Source organism: Salvia hispanica, chromosome 2 (assembly GCF_023119035.1).
Source record: "Salvia hispanica cultivar TCC Black 2014 chromosome 2, UniMelb_Shisp_WGS_1.0, whole genome shotgun sequence".
NCBI lineage: Eukaryota > Viridiplantae > Streptophyta > Magnoliopsida > Lamiales > Lamiaceae > Salvia > Salvia hispanica.
In genome coordinates, this window is record NC_062966.1 from 39,967,814 (window position 1) to 39,984,604 (window position 16,791).

At 36.3% G+C, this 16,791-nt stretch overlaps 3 protein-coding genes and 1 non-coding gene across 4 annotated transcripts; 1 reads left to right on the plus strand and 3 right to left on the minus strand.

Annotated features, from left to right (window-relative positions):
* Positions 1-399: 399 nt before the first annotated feature.
* On the minus strand, positions 400-473 carry TRNAI-UAU. The gene has a single exon. It is a non-coding gene; the product is annotated as a tRNA-Ile (tRNA).
* A 1,075-nt stretch (positions 474-1,548) lies between these two features.
* On the plus strand, positions 1,549-3,723 carry LOC125208590. Its single transcript, XM_048108237.1, has 5 exons — positions 1,549-2,282; positions 2,358-2,462; positions 2,865-3,001; positions 3,111-3,285; positions 3,371-3,723. Exons 1-5 carry the CDS (start codon positions 1,899-1,901, stop codon positions 3,503-3,505), a joined length of 936 nt encoding a protein of 311 aa, XP_047964194.1. The 5' UTR covers positions 1,549-1,898; the 3' UTR covers positions 3,506-3,723.
* A 1,184-nt stretch (positions 3,724-4,907) lies between these two features.
* LOC125207311 (sodium/calcium exchanger NCL-like) lies at positions 4,908-8,157 on the minus strand. The gene is made up of 6 exons (XM_048106597.1): positions 7,614-8,157; positions 6,344-6,711; positions 6,127-6,272; positions 5,788-6,058; positions 5,383-5,685; positions 4,908-5,298 (listed from the first exon to the last, which is right to left on the minus strand). The coding sequence occupies exons 1-6, from the start codon at positions 7,960-7,962 to the stop codon at positions 5,050-5,052; spliced, it is 1,686 nt and encodes a 561-aa protein (XP_047962554.1). The 5' UTR covers positions 7,963-8,157; the 3' UTR covers positions 4,908-5,049.
* Positions 8,158-12,228: 4,071 nt separating this feature from the next.
* LOC125204072 (basic leucine zipper 61-like) lies at positions 12,229-14,363 on the minus strand. The gene is made up of 4 exons (XM_048102615.1): positions 13,753-14,363; positions 13,511-13,601; positions 13,223-13,349; positions 12,229-12,775 (listed from the first exon to the last, which is right to left on the minus strand). Exons 1-4 carry the CDS (start codon positions 14,241-14,243, stop codon positions 12,642-12,644), a joined length of 843 nt encoding a protein of 280 aa, XP_047958572.1. The 5' UTR covers positions 14,244-14,363; the 3' UTR covers positions 12,229-12,641.
* Between the last annotated feature and the right edge of the window lie 2,428 nt (positions 14,364-16,791).

Consider the following 16,791-nt stretch of genomic DNA (forward strand, 5'->3'; position numbering starts at 1 on the left):
CATGAAGAATAATAGTATCATGGATCTTTAGCTATAATATAAAAAAAAAGGTTTAAAGTCTTCACTCTAAATAACTAAATTTGAGGCAAACCTTGTTTGTAAAAAGCTCTCTTCTTCATCGGTTAAAAATCCAATTTTGAGGATATTGAGAATGTGTTGGTTACATGAGGCATTAAAAAAAAATACAGTTACACAAAGTAAAGTATTGGATGGAACCCAATAATGTTTGGAAGTTGGAGATATATTTAAAAGGAAAACATGCAGAAGAAAAAAGTTCAATTTCAATTTTCAACCCAAGAAAAATAAGTGGAAGTCAAGGCTTTAATTTAGATAAAAAATGTTATGAAAAAAGGTTTAAATAAAATCCAAAAAATTAAATTAACCAACACAGGCGCGCAATGGTCCCGGCGGGGCTCGAACCCGCGACCTTCGGCTCATAAGACCAACGCTCTAACCAACTGAGCTACGGGACCTAGATGATAAGAAAATTATAGAATTTTATAGTATAGGAAGATATGACAGAGATTATGTAAATTATGTAATGAAAATTTATAATCAATTTATAAGGTGGGGGAGGAAAAAAAAATATTGATAGGGCATTATTAAATTATTTGCAGTCGAACAAATATAGTACTTCCTCCGCTCCATAGTAATGGAGGCGTTTCTTTTCGGTGCGAAGATTAAGAAAAATTGTGTTAGGTGAGTTAAATAGAGGGAGAATAAAGTGAAAAAGAAAAAAGGTAGAGATGAAGAGAGAAAAAAAATAAGAGAGAGTAAAGTAGGTGTGGAAAAATGTGTTGACTTTTACTAAAAAGGGAAATGACTCTATTACTATGGAACGCACTGAAATGGCAAAATGATTCTACTATTATGGAACGGAGGGAGTAGTATATATTTTATTAAAGGGGTAACTGCTTACAAAGTCACCAACTTTGCATGAATTCCGGTTTTTCCCACGAACTTCATTGTCGGTTGTCATTTTCCCATGTCAGGTTTTCCGGTCTGATTCAAACTGTTCGTTGCCTATTAAGACAATATCCAAATTCTTTTATCTTACTATCGTTATCTTCGTCTTTGAAATAGCTTCGCGTGAGTACCTTGTACGCCTCAATCGGAACTCGGATGAATAAGTTATGACCATTTGATGAAGGCTGCTGCGACGTTGTACTTTTTCTTCTCCCAAATTCTTCTTTAGATTTCTTTCTCGCTTTTTCCAATTTCAGCCTCTCTCTGCATGCAATTTTCGACAATTTGGTTATTAACGATGATAGTAGAAAAAAATAGTTTAATAGAGGCTTAAAAATTTGGTAATCATAACACCATGATTATAGTAAATGTAAAAATCAATAGGATTGCATATATAATAAGTAAATAGATACTGTATTCTATTATTTTGAGTGAATATTAAATCAATTAAATGATTCAAATTATTGACGGATTTAGTAAACTGGAATAGTGATTGATTCATGCAAAAAACGAAAAAGCATCTCAATTTTTTGCAGTATAATCTGGAGTGATTGTATCCAGCTAGCAAAATCAAATAGCAAAATAGAGAGGGAATCGGTCTAAATCTAATGATGGAATATGAGGAACATAGAGAGGATTCGGGCGAGAAATCAGATTTGGAGCATTCAAAATGTGATGATCTAGATTTGAATTTCAAAAATTGGATTCAAGGCCGTATATAAAGGAAATCGCAATCTTTGTTGAATTCTGGGGTTTAGATTTGTGTTTTCTGAAATCTCAGCTCTGGTTTCCTCAAACCCCTCAGATTCTGTGATTTATTGTTAATTAAGAGAAATATGATTTCGATATGGCGTGTCGCTTGCCATTTATGATCGAATTCCCCTTTAAATCCGCGAAGAATTGTCCTCGATTTTGATGGATCGGAGGGAGAAATGGCACAGGAACAGCAGCAGCACGTTGTGAGCAGCAGCGACAGTGAGAGATCGAGGAATGTGAAGGTGAAGAAGAAGATCCCGCAGCGAGGGCTGGGCGTCGCGCAGCTCGAGAAAATCAGAGTGGAGGAGCTGATGAAGAAGGAGGTCCTTGCATCTGTCTCAGCCAGCGCGATCGGTTCGGTTAGTGATGCGACTCCTTCGCCGTCGCCGGTCAATTTCCGATCGTCGAACGTGCTGTGTAGATCGTGGAGTGGCGATCACGATCATCGGAATAGTAATGCTGCTGGATTCCAACCGCCGGTGAATTTGAGTGCTTCTGCTGCTGCTCTGCCGTCGGCGCCTCAGAGATTTTTCCGATTTCAGCAACCTGCTTCTCCGGTGGTCAGTCATACTCTGTTTTTTTTTTGAGATTGATTTTAATTTTTTGTTTAATTGTTTGAATTTTGGCGATTGCAGGTGAATCCATATTCATCATCAGCAGCCTTCCATATGGAGCCCCCTTCAAACCAAAACCATTTGCATTGCAACAGCTATGCCTCCTCATCGTCGCCGTGGCCAGAGGTATACAAGGTCTCTTGCCTCATACTCTTTGATTGTGCATGAGATTTTGGTAATGAACTATTGCTCTTTGGCAATGTTTTAGCTGTGGATCCAAACTGATTTCATCTAATTCAATTCAATCTTGATGCAATGTTAGATGGTAGGGGTGAAGAGGTTTTAATTAATGATTAGTTCTTTGATTCAAAATGAGAATTTGGCAAGGATGTATATTTACTCTGTTTATTCAAACTCATTTCATTGTTTTGGTTCAATCTTGATGCGATGTAGAAGGTAGGGGTGAAGAGGTTGTTTTAATTCGGAACGAGATTTTGCTTATGAACTATAGCTCTTTGCAAATGTTTGTGTTGTTGATTCAAGCTCATTTTGATCTATTTCGACTCTATCTTGATGCAATCAATGTAGATGGTAGGGGTGAAGCGGCCGTACCCCTTCTTTCTTGAAAGTCCGCCAGAGGCTCATTCGGAATCAAGATACGACGAACTAGCTTCTTGTGGCAGTGGATATGCACCTCAAAAGGGACCAAGAAATGTATACACGAGGTCTACCCTAAATTTCTTGAACTCAAACACCAAATCTCAAATATTTGCATCACCTTTGGTATAGTTTTGGCTTGAGTGTTTTGTGATACATAAACATTTTCAATGCCAGCTATTGTAGAGATGGTCCATCAAACTCAAGCACTCCACCCGAGCAGGGTTCAAGAAGAGCCCTGAGGGATGACGGGAGGCTAGACCTAGACGGAGACTTCCTAACCTTGGCGCTTCCTCCTCCAAACTCAAAGCATGCCTACGCTATAGATGACTTTGGTTGTCAATATCCAGAGGTATCAGATTGTAAATAATGCTTGGTTTATTGTTGATTCTTCAACTCATCTGTTGTCTTAGCCTGGTCTCGTTTCGCATTGGCAGGATGACGAGAGAAGGCAAGGTCATCGTATGATAGCTAGTAGATCAATGGAAGAGCCCTTCAACTTCTTTCCGGTTAGGGCTGACGAAAGTGGTGGGGAGAAGGGAGAAGCCATTGATCTCAATTTGAAGCTATAGAATGTTAGGAGAGAAGTAAATTACCCTATTTTGGAAAGTGTTATGTGATGTGTGTTAGTTATATTATATGGTTGTGTGTTTTTTTTGTGGATTAGAAATGATTCAGTCTCGTGAATGTTGTTCGGTTGAGTAGTCATGGCCCGAATGCCACGTAGGGTTAGTGTTGGCTTAATCATGGGCAATTTCCAAACAATTTAATTTTAAGCTACTCAACTCCATCTCTGTGTATTATGTTGTGATTTTGCCTATTTGTTGTGTAAAGCATTTCATCAATTTCTCCATCATCAAGTGATAATAAAAAATACTATTACTATATTATATCATCATTTAGTTATGATCATTCAACTATAGAAATAACTTCCAAAAGACTGTTCTTTCAATACATGTAAAAAAACTATTTATTAATTATCTTTTTATAAAGGCTATTTTATTAAAATAATTTTCTTTTTCATTTTCTATTATATATTGACGAAACATTTGAGGTAATTTGAAAATTTGTTATTTCAAACTTTATGGAGTACTAAAATTGTTCCGAATTTGAACAAATTTTATGATTAAAAGAATATTATCCATACAAATTATATTATCTACATCGACTTATACACAAATTAAACAATTAAAATTTTATCCATGGCATCGTTGTCAATTAATATTTCATTTTAAAACTTTATGGAATTGACCAAATTTGATCAACCCTTTATTTAAACAACTAGTACTTCCTAAGTCACATTCAAGATGGATATTTTAAAATGACAAGAAATTTAAGCGGAATTGTTAAGTGAATTATAATTTTAAAAATTGTAGAAGAGATAATATTTTATTTTAAAAAAGGAAAAAGAATGTCTTAGCCGTGACAAATTGAAAAAAGAAATGGTAAAATATTGGACATTTTGAATAATGGATGGAGGGACATTGTGCATCCGTTAATATGTTTTAAAATTCCAATAGTTAAAGTCGCGCTTTCAGCTGAGAAAGTCGCTGACATCCATCAACTAGAGCATCAGCAATAATGGCTTCTGTCTCAAGATTGAACTAGTCGTTTTTCCGGTTCAAGTCGTTCCATAGGTTTTTATGTCCAAACCAAACTGAACAACGCATTGAATCACAATCGAATTTATCAATATAGTACATTAGTACTCCTTCCGTTCCAACTAAGATTCTTTTTTGGGATGTTTCAACTAAATTGAGTCATTTCCTTTTTTAATAAAAAAATAAAAATAAAATCAATCAGTCTTTTTATTCTACTATCTATTTTACTCTTTTAATCTTTGCTACTTTATTCTTCTCTCCTACTTTTTAACACAATGTTTTAATCTTCGTGCCCAAAAATTATGTCTCAACTTAGTTGGGACGGAGGGAATAGTAGCTTTTGAAACGCTGGGCCAAACATTATCAGCAAACATAATTCCAACTGTGAATAATTCATTAAAAACTAACCAAGCATGGCCAAACATTTCCATGGCTCACAACCAGTCAAGCTCCAACAAGAAACTGTGAAAATCTACCACACCTCACATCAAAACACAAACCAAACTAATGTTAACCTACGACCATCCGAAGACAAAGTCGAGAACATACACAAGTGCAAGAGAAAATGGATACAGAAGAAAAGCCACCAAAGAGGTCCAAACCGGGAAGGTGGTGCGAACGCTCGCAAACACGCCCATCACGATGCACACGATCAAAATCACCAGCACCTCCGACGAGAAGTCCCACACCAGCCCCCTAGCGTAGACCAGCGCCAAGAACACCGACAGGCACAGCACGTTGTTCATCGTCACGGCTCCATACAGCTGCAACATAACAGAAATCAAGTAAATTAGCCCATTAAACTTACTGTATTGTATATAGTGATTTCAGTTCTCTCTTTCACTCACCTCAGAGAACGTTAGGGACGCGGATCTCAGCTTCTTCCTGCTGGCGAATATGATGGCGGACACGGCCTCGCTGGAGTTGGTCGCCAGTGGCAGAGCAATGAATGATATAAAGAAGGTAGGGATCTTGGTGGCGTTGGAGAAGTTTTGGACAGAGTCCACGAGCGGGTCCGCGAATGCAGCTGCGATGGCGGTTCCGAGGAGGAGTAGAAGGACGGCTTTCACCGTGGTCCAAGGCGAGTTCTCGACGCCCTCTTCGCCCTCCTCGCTCTGGACGCCCAACAGGAAATGATCCCTCTTTGTTTGCTGTGGACAAGACGGAAATATCAATATATATACTGTTGTACGACGTTGAAGTCATCCCAAAAGACTAGCCTGTAGCGTATAAGTAAAAAAAAAATGTCGGACCGTGTGGAAGTCTTCGATGTACTTCATCGAATCAGCAGCGTGGTTGGATTCATTGCCGGTCTTGGCCTCCTCAAGCCATTTCCCAACTCCAACGATGAACTCCGGTAGATCAATTCTAGAGTCTTGGCTGGTGTCGAACTCCCTCATCACCTTCTCCACAGCGTCGCTGTGGTCTAAACTCACCTCGTTGAACTGGATTCCGATGATGAGGGCGCGGAGATCATTGTGGGAAAGGTATCCGTCCGAGTTCTCGTCAATCGCCTTGAACAGCCTGTCGGGTTAGATAAGAAGTTAGAAAAAGCAGAGTCGAAAAGGGAAAAGACGTGGAATGAAGCTTACTTGGAGAGAACTTCTACGTTAGGGCGACCGTCCTCTGTGGAGAGCTTCCCAAGGGCGCGCTTCTTCAGATGCTTTAGGATCCCCGACATCACGTGCCTGTGCTTGATGTAGTCGAGGCGCCTCTTCTGAACCCAGGGCTGGAAAACCTGCAAAGGAACAGATGTAAAGAGAGAACTGAAACCACTATATAAGTCTCGTAGTCTGCTCCATTTAATACCTGGTAAAGGCAATAGGAGATTAGGAGGGAAACTGAGACAATGAGGCCAATCAAGACGGCCAAGTTCCTTCCGGAGTCGTAATGCAACATCTGTGGAAATTGCACTATGATGAAGGGAATCACGGATATAGCCATGATTATGCCAGCATAGGTTGTCCATATGTCCGTGCTAACGCCCGAACCAGTTAAACTGAAGGCTCTCGTGTCTTGGTTGTCTTTGGCGAGATTATCTTGAAGATCGCACTTGCCTACGAGAATGCAGGAGCCCCAAATGACAGTGAGGAGCATGACGGTTGAGCCGGCGAGAAGGCCCATGCCAACTGAAACTTGGCTTTGAGCAGTTTCTACACTTCCCGACATACCAGAGACTGAAAAGCGAGGGGAAAATAGTTAGTTTTGAGCAACTACATACTGCTGTCCCCCAAATTTTGACACAGTTTACCATTTCAGTCCGTCCATGAAAGTTTGACACACTTCACTTTTTGCCATTTTTGGTAGTGGACCCCATATTCCACTAACTCATTCCTACTCACATTTTATTATAAAACTAATACTTTAAAAGTAGGACCCACATCCCACCAACTATTTCAACTCACTTTCCATTACATTTCTTAAAACTCGTACCGGGTCAAAGTGTGTCAATATTGGGGGCCGGAGGTAGTACTATTTATCAGTAAAGATGGAGCCTATTTAGTCTATAAACCCCGTAATGTATAAATATAAATCATAGTAAGTAGAAGATAAGTTTCTTTGCAATGAAGTCTGTAAAACAAACATAACAAAAAGTAGCTTCACATGATGAATAACATGAGACTGAACCCAACATATTTTTGCACACTATATAGATAGATGAATTTTCTCTTCAAGTACAAGATATACACATAGTTTGTCACAATTTAAGATTCATGAAGATTGTATCTTACACACAAAAAGTACTCCCTCCGTCCCTCATTAGGAGTCACACTTTAACCGGACACGGGTTTTAAGAAAGGTAAAGAAAAGTTGGTTGAAAAAGTTAGTGGGATGTGAGACCCATTTTTTATATTGATTTTATAATAAAATGTGAGTGAATTGAGTTAGTGAAATGTGAAACCTACTTCCTATTTATGGTAAAAATGAGGGACGGACCGCAATGAAAAAGTGTGACTCTTAGTCGGGGACGGAGGGAGTAACAAATAGCAGAACTCATCACTTTTTCCAATAAAATAAGGTTTTTTGAGGAAATATGGAGACAAAAAATAAAAATTAAAAAAAAATGAAAAGTGAGTACCGAGTATAAGCATAGCATCAGGGAGGGCTCCGAGAATGGGGAGGAAGAGGCCGCCGACGATTCCGGGGCCCAAAATCTCGAGCAGAAGCTCGCTGCCGCCGGAGAGATACGTGGCGGCCGTGAACATGAGGTATCCGTAGACGAGGATGAGGAAGAGGTTCCCCATCGCCGTCGTCGTGCACGGCATGAATCCGTACGTCTGCTCGCACGTCGCCTCCTCCGCTCCGAGGCGGAGAAACGCTTCGGAGCCATCGGAGACGAGACGCGATTGGTCGGAAATGAGGCGGCCGTGCGCCGCGCCGCAGAGGATCAGGAAGAGGACGGCTGAGAGAAGCGGCCGGTGGATCATGATTGATCAATCAATTAATTGCCTCAATGGAGGAGTGGGAAATGGGGAGTATTTATTAGTAGTATTATTGTGAGAGGAATAAAATCGTTATTGGCAGTTCAAAGGATTGTGGACCGCCATTATCGATATTGCAGAGATCGTTGAATAAGTTTCTTAAATATTTGTCGGATTTTGGCCCTTGGGTTTAAGATTCGACTACTACTCCTTAGTCCTTACTATCTATATATATACATGTAATATTGTAATAATACTAATAATAGTTTGGTAAGTTTAATAAGACGATTTTGGATCAAGATCTGAATCTGCTGCATATGCGAAGTCAACTTTCCAAATAATAATATTGGAGCATGGACTGAGGCGTGTGAGCACCGTGGCTGTGCTGTGTTGGAGTGGAGGCTCACACTGAGATGACACGTCACTGCGTGCTGTTTTGTGTGCACGCCACCTAGGAGCCATCATTACGTAATTATTTTTCTTTTTCTTTTTTTTTATTTTATTTCAATGATATAACTTTTAAACTTTTGATAAAAGGGGCAACTTAGGGTGCCACCATTCCTTAAAATAACACCATAGCACTATTTCTAGCCAATCATTTATACACGTGGACGAATAATAAGCTGTCACGTGGAAAAAAAAAAATTCAAGGATAAAAAAAGACGGCCAACGATATTCTATACCTTATACAGCAATTTTTCTTGTCCAGCAATATCCGACACGCTATACAGCAATTTATAGATTGTTGTGTAGTGTTTGTAATATTGTTGTGTAACGTTTTAATATTGCTGTATAAGTGGTGTCACGGTGTCACTTTAAGAGGGGTTGTCATTTTAACACAAACCTTTGATAAAAATTCTTATTTATATAGTATTATACATGCAAAGGAGTGTTAGGGTTCCATCGTCTCTTAAAGTAACACTATACCACTATTCTTAGCCAATCATTTGTGCACGTGGACGAATAATCAGCTGCCATGTGGCAATAAAAAAGTTCAAGGATAAAAAAACGGTCATCAATATTTTATACACTATACAACAATTTTTATTGAATATTGCTGCATATGTGGTGTTACAGTGTTACTTTAAGAGGTGTTCATTTTAACACAAATCTATACATTACAAATATATATAGCACGTGTGAATTACTCTCTCTGTCCCCTAATAATTGTTCACTTCGATTCTGATGTAATGTAAAGGAAAGTAAATTAAAAAAATAATAAAATATGTGTCTTATAGCAAAATGTGAGTAAAATGAGTTAGTGAGATATACGGATCTACTTATCAATTAAAATAAATAGCGTTAACTAAAGTGCATTTTAGATGCTATTGGCTATGGCCTATGGATGTAAAAGCAAGGGATAAAAAAAATGTATCGTTCATGGATTGTACAAGTAAAGTGCAATTCTAGTACTGCCAATTGCCCTTACATGATTTTGATTTTCGAAAAAAAGAATATTATTATTATAATTTCGTCTTATATTATTATCTTGTACAAAATAAAATGCCTCATTTAGACTATTACGAATGAAGTACGAGTATTATTTTATGGCCTAATGGGGGACCTCATAGTAAAGAGGACCTCACAGGTCACACCATATTTGTTAAATTAAATACGTATAAGTACCTCATTGAAAAGTGGCACCACTCTTGAGTCTTAGCTGATGCAACTTGAAAATATTAAATGGGAGTATCTATGATTTTAAAAGATATTTTTCACTTTCAAACTCAACCATATCTTTTAATAACTCAATCCGATTTATTTTATAATTTCTATAAGGAATTCATGCGGACTGGTGATCCTTGTAATTAAATACCCTAACGTGATTAAAGATTGCTACATTATTTTAGATAAATTTTAGCTCGATTTGCTATTTTGAAATGAGATAAAAGAAGCATATACTATATATATGACCCCAATATTTATATTGATTGGAAAATATATCCTAGTAGTATATTCCTATTAATAAATCGGCATGACAGTTTTTGCTTTTTACAATTAGTTTTTGTTTTTTAATGAATAAATTAATTGAAATTTTAAGAGTCGCACTACTATGTATAAATTCGAACTCAACATATTTGACATCATATATTAACTTTTACAATCAAGTCATATATACAGATGAGAAGATTAATAGGTATATCAACATATTGATAATATTATTCTCTCCGTCCCCAATGATTGTCCACTTTTCAATACGAAATTTTAAAAATTGTAAAATAATAAATTGAAAAACTAGTAAAATACAAATCTTACTTTTATATACTAGTATTAATTTTATAAATAATGTGATGCAGGACGAGATTCAAACCAATGCATTTATTTTATTGGGTAGGGTACCTTAGGGTGGCTGGACCACGCATGCAACTATGTCACCTATCTTATTGCTTAAATTTTTTAGATCCCATTTATTTTTGAGGTATATCCTTCATTACAACAAGAATACTTATCCAGAGAATAAAATTATTTTTCGTGTGGAAGTAATAATTGATTTTTTTGCCAAATTGACCAATGTAATTTGGAACGTTCGAAATACAAAATCAATTAAGTTGAGACATACTACTGATTAGTCCCAGATTGCTTGTGCACGTGTGCTCTCTACACAAACATTGTGTTAAACTATATATTTTATTATTTTTTTGTCGAGAAGATATTCAATGACTACTCCATAAGTCCATTAAGATAATCCAAATAAAAATTTAAGATAATTGTAGTGACCTCACTAGTGGACGACCCACAAATAGAAATTATTGTATTTTACATAATGTTTGGTGGTTGGATGTGAAATCATGTGAATGCCTTTTATTAAGAATGCTAAAAAGAGATTACACACATCACAATTTTACACACAAGACATTTTTGCAATTTGTAAAGTCAGTATGGCCGACTTGGATTCAGAGACGTAGGTCCATTTAGTTTTGTCAATGATTTATTTATGAATGAAATTGGACTCGGTGAATAAGAGTATTGTTGACTATCTACGGTCTACCAACCGATCGAACGATAAACATAAGTAAACACTAAATCCTAAGCTAGTATAATGAGGGTTGAGTAGTCGTCAACTCCAAAGACCGGAGCTTTTTAACTTTTATAGGCAGGTGATAGAGTTGTTCGACCCAGACTTATATAAGAGATAATAGTCATTTAAATCATCAAATTTAGACAAATTATAAAAAAAATTCTTTTTTCGTTGTTATCAACATTACTACAAGATGCCGTTTATGCACAAATGTAACAATAAGAGAAATTATAAATATTGTGATTTAATAATTATTATCCACGTAAATAAATGCAAGTAGGAGTACATTTATTTTGGATAAAGATGTGTTTGTTGGGGATAAATTGACTGAAATCGAAAGTCTTAAATGTGGGTGCCGGCCAAACTACTCTACCACGTCGGTTGGTATTCGTGTTAAAATAAATTAGATTCATTAATGAATACACATTGGACGATTTGCCACGTTCTCACCTCTACTGAGTATAAACTCATCTCACGTCAGGAATTTGAGGGAAGTTTGAAAGTATGTATAATTTCAGTTCACTTCCAATTTGTTTGAGGTCTTTTGAGAGTGATCCAAAAAAAATCTGTGCTGCTTTGATCCAAAGCGAATAATATCAAACGTATGTTGCAGTCAACGGAATAATTATTGCTCGCTAATTTGTGCTTGTTATTGAGCGTTTTGTTAGTGCAAGTTTTGCTCGATGAAATAACCCAATTGATCACTACAAGCCCAAGGTGTTTGATGAAAAGCCCAAGTGAGTATTGACTTAGTTTTGAGTACTTGGGCCGGGCCTAAACTTTTGTGAACTCTAGATTTTACTCATTTTATTTTTGTACACTAAATATATTTCATATTTCGTTACTATTTTTGTTATTCATAATTTTTAAAATTTGCGTGAGTTAAAATAAGACTTTATTTCGGGAATGGATGGAGTATTATCTTTGGTTATGTAATCAATTTGATTATTTTGAGCTACATAAATATCCCATTTGATTCCATTTAAATTTTCATTATTGCAATTTAAAATTTCTCTTTGAAATAACTAGCTAAAATCTTTGCGCTATTCTCGCTCTTCATTTTGTGTATCATTAATTAATATGCGTTACAAATATCTCTAATAAAATGAAATATTATCTAGCCGCTTTTAAAATCTTTGTCATTATGTCAACTGTGTTAATGGGGACACACATTGTATTTGTTAATAAAAGGCCAAAAGTAGACATGTGTAGCACCACATATCTTCCAACAAAATGTACTTAAAAACAATATCTAAACAATGTTCAAACTTATATTACAAAACTCTAATTAATCAATCAATCTACACTTACAAGACTCCCACATCAAGAATTCAAAAATAAAACAAATACTAGTGAATTTTTTTCAAGAAAAAACCCCATGAAAAAAGACCTTCACAAATTAGCATGTCACAAGAATCTTTCCTAGCAATCCCCATATTTTTTTTTTCTTTTTCTCCCCCAAATTTTATTCTATTTGTCATTTGTTTGGATGCCACTATGGCACTATCCATGTTTCACACTGACAAAGGCTCCAATCACCACCCAAATTAAAAAAGAGAAATAAAAAGGAGAGAGAAAGAGCCCCACTATTAGATTAGAAAGATAGAGACACACCATGTGATGAATCTCAAGAATTGTAATGCACCATCTTTTAATACTACTATCATTATTCCTCCTCCTCCGGCCGCCGCTCCGGCGGCGGCGCCGGCGCGTCGCTGCACTCCATATTCTTCTTCATGTTTTGCTCGTGGAAGACTTTCCTCAGCCTCTCTATCTCCTTCTTTAGTGCTTCTTGGTGGGCTATATATATTATACAATTTAGAACAAATTAAATTAAGATAAATATTTTAGTTTTGTTCAATGTGAATTGGTTAGGTAGTTAAATTGAGACATGTTTTTGAAAAATTTAATATTATACATTCAATGAAAAGTTAGATACTATATAATTGCATGTGATCACAAATTAGAACATTGTGCAACTTGTTTCTTCAACAATAAATCATGTCCCAACTTGAGTAGGAAAAAAGGAAGAAGCATGCTTCAAACTGCAAGTAATAAATATATACACATGACATGAATCTACTAAGTATTAATACTATTTACCCATAATAATGTGGTTCAAATTAAATCGATTCCCCATCTTAAAATATGATTAATTTGTTGATTCTTTTATTAAAATTTAAAAAATTTAGTGTTTTATGTATATTTGTCTGATAATTATTGATAATTGAGAAGTGAAGATGTTACCATCTTTGAATATTTTGTCTTGAGCCAATGCTGCTATCCTTTGCTTAATAGCGCTATTATCCACATTCAATAGAAGCCTTTGATGGTCCAAAAACGCTACTCGCGGCGACAATGCAGATACTTCCGTCTATAAAAAATTGTCATATACCAATTAGTTAGTACGAATAAATAAACATTAATGTGTTTGATGAAGTAAATATGATAAAAATGAAATGAGACATATACCAACGGACATTTAAAAGCGACAAAATAAGATATTTAATCGCGCACGAAGAGAGCATAGCAAACCTGCAATGTTGTAACACTCCTTTCAAGCTCAGAAATATATTGTAATTTTCTCACTCTTGACCTCTGAGCAGACTGCCTGTTTGCCAAAATCCTGCAGCATTTTTTGTAATTAGAAAAAATTAGTACAAAATGCTCAAATTGTTTGAAACTTTATAACATAATTAACATTATTTATTTGATACATTTTGCATGGATTTAGTGTGGTACTAATAACTTGGATTAATGAAAAGAGTTTTTTTTACCTTTTGATCCGTTTAGGATCTCCTGGCGCGTTCTCAGACGATTTAGTCGTCTGAGGCGCGGTGGGGTCCGGGGCCGGTTGGTCAGCACTGTCGACCTCTCCGGCCTCCGTCTCGGCCTTGGGCTGCAGGCACGCGACGGCCCTCTTGTCGTCGTCGTCGCTGTTCTGGTCGGACGGAGTGGAGGGGTTGACGCTGGACGGGTTCGACGACGAGCCGAGGGCGGTGATGAGGTCGTCGGAGAACATGTTCCGCAGCTGCTCGTCATCGAGCCGGTCGAACCCCATGCCGCCGCTGCCGTGGGCGGCCACGTCCTCCACGAAGGCGATCGGGTCGCTCACGGTGCGGCGGTGGGAGCTCCGCCGCGTGGCCGAGAAGTCGAGGAACTCGTCCATCCACGGCGCGGCGGCGGAGGAGGGCGGCGTTTGGAAGGGGAACGACGGCCAATTGTGGGCCGCCATGGTGATGGGGGCTTTGGGGGGCAATTGCTCCATGCAACTCAATTGATGATTAAATCTTAGCTCTCAATTCTATATCTTTTTTTTTTGCCTGATTTGTGCAAAGATCGATGTGTTGTAATAACTAACAACTGCAGAGATGTGAAATTTTATGATGTAGAGAAAAATTGAGGTGTCGGATGGGGCAATGTGTGTATATATAGGATGGGAAGGTATCTTTGAGTAAATTATATTTTCTTCTTTTTTTTTTTATTTTAAAATAAAATTTTTGTATATTCTGGTGGGGTTGGGGGTTAACTGTCGATTTACGATAGTCGCAAAATTTCATTAAATTCTGCATTTAGAGTCGTCGTGGAACTGTGCTGCAGTAGCTCTGTTGAACTATGCATTCACATCGATTGCTGCTGCAATGCCTGAAGTCTGAACATCGGCACCTCATACAATAATGTCTAAGCACATTGCCGCTAGGACAAAGGCTCTGGACTAGTGGAGTTCACAAATGGTCGTTAACGATAACGTTGCATTGCATCTATCTTCCTACATTGGCGACGATATTCTTCATCATCATCAACCCATGGTACAACAACTCTGCGCCAACTCTTTGTTAATTGTATCGTTATTGTCTTTCGGCATAAATAACGATCTAATTTTACTGTATTCGATCCCATAAATTTTACTCTCTCCGTCCCCGATTAAGATGCACACTTTTCCATTTCGGTCCGTCTCCAATTAAGAGTCACACTTAATTTTTACTATAAATAGTAAGTAGGTCCTACATTCCACTGAACTCAGTTAACTCACATTTTATTATAAAATCAATATTAAAAAATGGGTCACACATTCCACTAATTTTTTTAATAAACTTTTCTTTACATTTCTTAAAATTCATGTTGTCCAGTCAAAGTGTGACTCTTAATCGGGAACGGATGGAGTATTTTTTTGGATGGTCAAAATTTAGAGAAAGGAGGGGGGTGTCACATGGGAGTAGGACAGCTAGCAACAGCTAGGGATTTGAGAAGATGATAATCTAAATCGGACGGTTTTAATCGAAAGTGTAGATAGTTTATTTAGAAGGGAATCAGCCCACCACGTGCCGATGTGACTTTTTTTGGCCCTCCATTTTCTTTTTTCACCGCTTCCAAATTAATATTTTTTGTTACTATTAAATAGACATATTTATACTTCATGGGTCGATTTTCGTATAAAGTCGAGTACATAATCTCACTATAGAAAATTGATTCGTAAAAGCATTTTTTATATATGGTACGAGATAATTTTCGGGATCTGAAACACTAGTACAATCATTTATTTATTTTTATCTCGTGTCACACTAGTACAATCATTATTTTTTTTTTATATCATGTCATGTTTGCATTTTATTATCGAATGGGCCATTATTTCTTTTTTTGTTATGAACTTTTTCTCTTACTGAATTATAGAACTTTTAAAAGGTTAATACTATTTCATAATATATTTAAAGATTAGTGGAGTATATTGTTTTACAATTTGACCTAAAGTTAATCACAAAGGGTAATAATTTTGTGAATTAATATTTTTCAAGAAATAACGTATCTAAAACTAAAAGATAAAATAAAATATTAGTAATAATAAGCAGTCCCGGTCCATGTACGGATCCATTTGGGAATATTTGGGGATCATAATTAAGCATAATTAAATAAATAAAATCATATATAGTGACATTTAAGTGATTGATTAGGTAAGAATCTTTGCTTTTGTTTATATTAGCTCATCTTCAATGTGATTATGTTCTTCTCTGCACATGCCCACCTTCCTTTTAAGCTAACCCTAATTTTAAAACTTAAATCTATTAAAAATTAAAATATTAATTGACCGATAATTTAAAAATTAGAGGTCCTTGATATCAACAATGTTTTGTTAACAAATTTTATATCAACGTTTTGCTTAACATATACATTATCTCAAAATTATCCATTAGTTGGTAAATGTAATTTTGACAAATGTCTATCAAGTTTGGAGAAATATTGAAAAAAAAAATATCTAGGATTTTTCATTCGAATATTTGGCATCATCACATATATACCCACTAAGAAAGTGAGTTATATATACCCAATAATGAATATCAAGAGTAAGAGAACTTTTGGAAATTATGATGAATTATGAGACGAGACAGTCTTTAGTGTGACAGAAGGTGCTTAGACAGGACTTTGAACTTTTCGCTAATCATTATTAGTGTCTCCTTTAATTAAATAAGTACTATTACTGAATGCTATTTACTCATAATTTTGACTTGACATACTTATCTATCATGATAAAATTTGATTAATTTGCTTGTGTGATAGTAAAATATTCCATTCACAAAAAATCATTAATCATTAATTATTATTATTATTATTATTATTATTATTATTATTATTATTATATTGAATTTTACAATGTTACCTGAGGGAGACAATTATGAACTTGTCCATTAAAATAGTCAAACTACTCCACAATACTCCCTCCGTTCCATAGTAACAGAGGGGTTTCGTTGTGAGCACTCATTTTGAAAAAATAATACTGTAATAAATAGTTAAAGCGGAGAAAGAGTAAAATAAGAGAGAGA